This window comes from Pan troglodytes, chromosome 18 (genome assembly GCF_028858775.2).
Source record: "Pan troglodytes isolate AG18354 chromosome 18, NHGRI_mPanTro3-v2.0_pri, whole genome shotgun sequence".
In the NCBI taxonomy this organism is placed as follows: domain Eukaryota; kingdom Metazoa; phylum Chordata; class Mammalia; order Primates; family Hominidae; genus Pan; species Pan troglodytes.
The window spans coordinates 17,631,535-17,637,784 of record NC_072416.2 but is presented as its reverse complement, the minus strand read 5'-3'; the positions used below and the strand labels follow the sequence as shown (position 1 = coordinate 17,637,784).

At 53.0% G+C, this 6,250-nt stretch overlaps 1 protein-coding gene across 1 annotated transcript; it reads right to left on the bottom strand.

Annotated features, from left to right (window-relative positions):
- Positions 1–637: 637 nt before the first annotated feature.
- Positions 638–4,522, bottom strand: LOC739070 (group 10 secretory phospholipase A2). The gene is made up of 2 exons (XM_054668940.2): positions 4,337–4,522; positions 638–865 (listed from the first exon to the last, which is right to left on the bottom strand). The coding sequence occupies exons 1-2, from the start codon at positions 4,431–4,433 to the stop codon at positions 711–713; spliced, it is 252 nt and encodes an 83-aa protein (XP_054524915.1). The 5' UTR covers positions 4,434–4,522; the 3' UTR covers positions 638–710.
- Positions 4,523–6,250: the final 1,728 nt, after the last annotated feature.

Genomic DNA, 6,250 nt, shown 5'->3' with positions numbered 1-6,250 from the left:
AGGGCAGTTCCTAGTGCATAGTCTGGCTTCCTTTGTGTGTGTGTGTGTGTTTAATATAGAGACAGGGTCTCACTATGTTGCCTAGGCTGGTTTCAAACTCCTGGTCTCCAGTGATCTTCCTGCTTCGACCCAAAGTGGTGGGATTACAGGTGTGAATCACCACACCTGGTCACTTTATATTTTTATTATTTTTTTCTTTTGAGACAGGGTCTCGCACTGTCACCCAGGTTGGAATGCAGTGGTGCAACCTCAACTCACTGCAAACTCCACCTCCTGGGTTGAAGCAATTCTCCTGCCTCGGTCTCCTGAGTAGCTGGGATTACAGACGCCTGCCACCACACACAGCTAATTTTTGCATTTTTAGTACAGATGGGGTTTCACCATATTGGCCAGGCTGGTCTTGAACTCCTGACCTCAAGTGATCTGCCCACCTCGGCCTTCCAAAGTGCTGGGATTACAGGAGTGAGCCACCACTCCTAGCCAAGTTTTTAAGGCAACGTCATCAGCTCAAGGCCAGGGTAAGGGGCAGCTGGTACCAAGATCTGGCTTCACTGGCCATGTTATCCAAGAGGCCTCTGCCTGCCTGCAAAGTAGTACTGCACACTGGGATCTCCCTGGACCAAACCCCAGCTTCAGTTTTGGGTACTTCCTCATAAGCCTTGACTACCCCAGAGTGTGAGGGATTTTGTGGCTTGGTCCCAGGCATGCACTCACCAGTCAATGGCATCGCGGGGCTGGCCATGGCCTCCCAAGCCACAAAAGCAACCATATTTCATATAGGCGATGGAGGTTCGGGGACCAACACAACCCACAGTTCCTGCCAGTTCCAGGATCCCACGCCGGTGCACACGTAATGTCCTGGAGGCTGGGGGGTAAACAAAGGTGACAGGCTGCAGGTCAGGGCTTCCCAGACCCCTGGGAAGGGCATGAGCCTGAGAAGAGCCTAGGTGTTACAGCCTGGCTGTCTGGGTTTGAATCCTACTTCCTAGCTGTGTGACCTTGGACAAATTCCTAACCTCTCTGGGCCTTGGTTTCCTCATCTGTGAAATGGGGGATAAACTGACTTCAACTCATATGAATGAAATGAGATAATGAGTATAAAGCCCCTGGTGCATGAAAAGGCTATTATAATCCGGCTGGGCTCAGTGGCTCACACCTGTAATCCCAAGATTTTGGGAGGCCCAGGCGGGCAGATCACCTGAGGTCAGCAGTTCAAGATCAGCCTGGCCAACATGGTGAAACCCCATCTGTAGTAAAAACACAAAAATTAGCCGAGCATAGTGGTTCATGCCTGTAATCCCAGCTACTAGGGAGGCTGAGGAAGGAGAGTCACTTGAACCTGAAGTGAGATGAAGGTTGCAGTGAGCCAAGATTTTGCCACTGCATTCCAACCTGGGTGACAGAGCAAGAGTCTCAAAAAAAGAAAAAAAAAAAGGCTAACTATTATAATCAAGGTCCTCAAGGTCGCCAAGAAGGGGAGAAAGTGTCGTGCATGAAACGTTTGTCCAGTTCCCTGTGTTGGGCACTGGGAATCACGGATGCGCCTACAGGTGTCTGTCACCAAGGTGGGCTCCTCTGTGGCAGCTCCCGGGCCCTGGCACTGCCCTGTGCTCATGACTTCCCCTCCAGAATCAGACTCAGGGCCCTTGGTATCTCCTCTTATTTTCACTGCCAGACAGGAAGGCCCCTTGGCCTGAGCCCAGCCATTTTTCTAGATCCTGGCACAGCTTGGACATGTAATGGTGCCCAATGCATGTGACTGGAACCCCTGCATTGGACATGTAGGAAACGAGGCCAGCCGGGAAAGGTAACCCCACATTCCCACAGCCAGCAGGAACCCGAGCAGAGGCTTCAACCCAGGCTTCTGACTTGCAAACCAGTGCTCCTTCCTCCTTACACAGTGACAACAGGGGAAGGTGGCCTTCGGGGTTGCCAGAGCCGAGTGGTACCAGCAATAGAGTGGAAACTCGCACACAGGCTTGCCTGCTTCCTGGGTTAGGGTTAGGGTTTATACAGCTCTGGGAGGTTGACGCACTGTGTTTGATCATCTTTTTTTTTTTTTTTTTTGAGACACAGACTCATTCTTGTTGCCCAGGCTGGAGCACAGTGGTGTAATCTTGCTCACAGCAACCTCTGCCTCCCAGGTTCAAGCAATTCTCCTGCCTTAGCCTCCCGAGTAGCTGGGATCACAGGCGTGCGACACCACACCCAGCTAATTTTTGTATTTTTAGTAGAAAGGGGTTTCACCATCTTGGCCAGGCTGGTCTCGAACTCCTGACCTCATATGATCCACCTGGTTTGGCCTCCCAAAGTGCTGGGATTATAGGCATGAGCCACTGTGCTCATCCTGATCATCTTGTCTCTCTTTTGTTTTTTTAGAGACAGGGTCTCACTTTGTCACCCACACTGGAGTGCAGTGGCAAAATCAGTTCACTGCAGCCTCCAAATCCTGGGCTCAAGCGATCCTCCTGCCTCAGCCTCCAGACATACGGGCATGCACCACCATGCCCAGCTAATTTTTAAATTTTTAGTAGATATGGGGTCTCACTATGTTGCCCAGGCTGTTCACAAACTCCTGGCCTCAAGTGATTCTCCTGCCTTGGCCTCCGAAGGCGCTGGGATTCCAGGCATGAGCCACCATGCCCAGTCTCATTTCTGTTTTATCTAGAACAGTTTTCATCACACTGACTTTTTTGAGAAGTCCAGGCCAGATTGAAATTCCATTTTGTCTTTTTATCAGTGGAAAAAGTAGCATATTTATGTTGGAGGACAAAGATGAATCAAAGAGGAAGAAAATGTAAAACGCTTTTGGGGCTGGGCGCGGTGGCTCATGCCTGTAATCCCAGCACTTTGGGAGTCCGAGGCAGGCAGATCACCTGAAGTGAGAAGTTCCAGACCAGCCTGACCAACATGGAGAAAGCTGTTTCTACGAAAAATACATAATTAGCCGGGCATGGTGGTGCACGCCTGTAATCCCAGCTACTTGGGAGGCTGAGGCAGGAGAATCACTTGAACCCGGGAGGTGGAGGTTGCAGTGAGCCGAGATCGTACCACTGCACTCCAGCCTGGGCAACAGTGAGACTCTGTCTCAAAAAAAAAAAAAAAAAGAGCTGAGCTCTGATATAAGCTGCCCTGGTACACAGTGAGCTTCCAGAAATGGTCCCTTGTCCTCTAAATGCACCAAGACCCAGGGAACACGCCCTGTCTGAGCACCCTGACAATGTCCCAGTCCCAACACCGTACCCTGAAGCTGTCCCCAAAGGTTCCCCTGCCACCGTCCCTGACCACTCTCTGGTATCTCAGTGCCCTAGCAACAGCCCTATAGAGGGAGGGTTCTAGGCATGGGGCAGGCATGAGCACTGTGCTTATAACCAAGCAAAACACTCCCTCTGTGCCAACATAGGTGTGGCAGGTCACGCTGGGGTCTGTTTGCCCTGTCTGCCCGCTGCAGCCTCCTCGGGGGAGGGCCAGGGTTGTCTGTGCATCCTGTGACCCCAGGGTCTATGCGCACATATGTGTGTCTGTGCTGCTCTCTCTGTGTGTGTGTGTGTGTGTGTGTTTGTGTACACGGTGCATCTGAATTGTCCTGAGTGCTGTCTCGAGCTGTGTGTGCGTGTGTCCCCCTAGCGGTATCTCAGTATTTTTCCCTGTGGGAGCCGCACACCTGAGGGCCAGGTGAGTCTGGGGCTGGTCCTGTGCCTGCGCATCTGTGTGCTGGTGGCGTCTGCATAGTACTCTGCGGGTACATGTATCTGTGCACCCCAGAAATGGGCAGTCACCCACAGGACCTCTCTACAGTGACCCCAAAGGATGGATAGTGAGATAGGGACAGTATGTTCTATTTTTTGTTTTTTGTTTGTTTGTTTGTTTTGTTTTGTTTGTTTTTTTGGTCACAGGGGTTTGTTGTACAGGGGCACAATATATTCTTCTCCCACTGCCAAGACGGCCCTTTCTGCCCCTGCTCCTCCCACCCTCTGGTGTCTCACATCTCAGGGACAGGTGGAATGAAGGATAAGTTCGCGGACCCCAGATCAGGACAACCGGGAGGCTTCCGGGCTGCCGGAGAGGGTCACAGCCGGTTAGGGGAGGGAGCCAGGAGAGGACTCTGTGCCCCTGGGGAAGGACTGGGCTAGTTCTGGGTCCCTGGGAGGAGTGAGTGGGGGGCCCTGCAGAAGGCTGGGGCGCATCGTGTGGGTGAGCATTAGAAGAGCGAGCTGGGGGCTCTAGGGCAACTAGGAACTTGGAGAGGGATGGGAGGCAGGGCTGCTGGATCCCTAGGAAGGGCTGGAGGAATCCCGGAACGCCTGAGTTCCGGGAAAGCCCCTTCCTCACTCACCCTCGCCGGACCCGGGGCCAGGTCGAAGCAGCAGCAGCAGCAGCGACGGCAGTAGCAGGAGCAGCATGATTGGCAGGCACACAGGTAGCGGCCCCATCGGAGGGTGGCAGAGGTGGGACGGTGCTGCAGGGCCACCGGAGGCACCAAGCCCGGCGGACACACACCCCGGCTGTCACGCCCCGGCTCCGCCCCCGACCTCACCTTCCCTCGCGGCCCAAGCAGAGCCAGCTAGGGGCGGGCACCTGGGGCGGCGCAAAGGCGTTCTGATCTCTGTATCTTGGTCACTGAAGGGGCTCGAGAGGCCGCGGGGCGCTGGGGACAGGACCGGGAGTCAGGCCCAGGGAAGTCTCCTCGGAATAAGGGAGGAAAAGGCGCTCTTTTGATGTTATTACTCCCCCAGCCCCTCCCCCGCTCACCTGGGCGCCCAAAGGGGACAGAAGACTTGGAGGAGGGGTAGTCCTGAATTTGCTTCAACATTTTATTTTATTTGGCCGGGCGCGGTGACTCACGCCTGTAATCCCAGCACTTTGGAAGGCCGAGGCTGGCGGATCACCTGAGGTCAGGAGTTCAAAACCAGCCTGGCCAACATGGTGAGGCTGTCTCTACTAAAAACACAAAAATTAGCCGGGCGTGGTGGTGTGGACCTATAATCCCAGCTACTTGGGAGGCTGAGGCACAGGAATCGCTTGAACATGGAAGGCGGAGTTTACAGTGAGCCAAGATCACACCACTGCACTCCAGCCTGGGTGAGAGCCAGACTCTGTCTCTTTCTCGCTCTCTCTGTCTCTCTCTCTGTCAGTCTGGAGAGAGTTGATTGTCCCTGGTCAGTCTCTCTAGTCGAGAGAGAGAGAGACACTGAGGCTGGGCACAGGGCTCACGCCTATAATCCCAGCACTTTGGGACACCGAGGCGGGTGGATCACCTGAGGTCAGGAGTTGGAGACCAGCCTGGCCAACATGATGAAACCCCGTCTCTACTAAAAATACAAAAAATTCCCCGGGTATGGTGTTGAGCGCCTATAATCCCAACTACTCAGGAGCCCGAGGCAGGAGAATCGCTTGAACCCGGGAGGCAGACGTTGCAGTGAGCGAAGATCGCACCACTGCACTCCAGCCTGGGCAACAAGAGCAAAACTCCATCACACACAAACACACACACACACACACAAAATTAACGAGGCATGGTGGCACATGCCTGTAGTCTCAGCGGCTCGGGAGGCTGATGTACAAGAATCGCTTGAATCTGGGAGGCGAAGGTTGCAGTGAACCAAGATTGCACCACTGCACTCCAGCCTGGGTGCCAGAGTAAGACACTATCACAAGGCCGGGCACGGTGACTGATGCCTGTAATCCCAGCGCTTTGGGAGGCCGAGGTAGGCGGATCACCTGAGGTCAGGAGTTCGAGACCAGCCTGGCTAACATGGTGAAACCCTGTCTCCACTAAAAATACAAAAAAATTAGCCAGGCATGGTGGTGGGCGCCTGTAATCCCAGCTACTCTGGAGGCTGAGTCAGGAGAATTACTTGAACCCAGGAGGCGGAGGTTGCAGTGAGCCAAGATCATGCTATTCCACTCCAACCTGAGCAACAAGACCGAGACTATGTCTCAAAAAAAAAAAAAAAAAAAAAAATGACTCTGTCTCAAAAAAAAAAACTAGAAGTCTTGATCTGTGATCTTGGGAAAAGCTGTTCACATCAAGGATGCCATCTTTTTCCGGCAAAAAAACTTCCCTCTTGTGAGATTATGAACCCAAAGTTCAAGGTCCTGAAGTTTTGCTGTATTGTGGATGGCAAGTACATTCTTTCTCTGATGTTCTCAGAAGATCCAATCTTCAGGTTCTAGATTGTGAAGGAATTGATTGTCCCCAGTCAGTGAGCCATAAAAAGCTTTCAGTACCTGGTGAAAATACACTGTA

Excerpts from the sequence above, each read along its gene's own strand:
- LOC739070 (XM_054668940.2), bottom strand. The coding sequence starts at position 4,433 with ATGGGGCCGCTACCTGTGTGCCTGCCAATCATGCTGCTCCTGCTACTG. Across the intron at positions 866-4,336 it reads TGGCCCCGGGTCCGGCGAGG|CCTCCAGGACATTACGTGTG; the intron begins GTGAGTGAGGAA and ends TTTACCCCCCAG.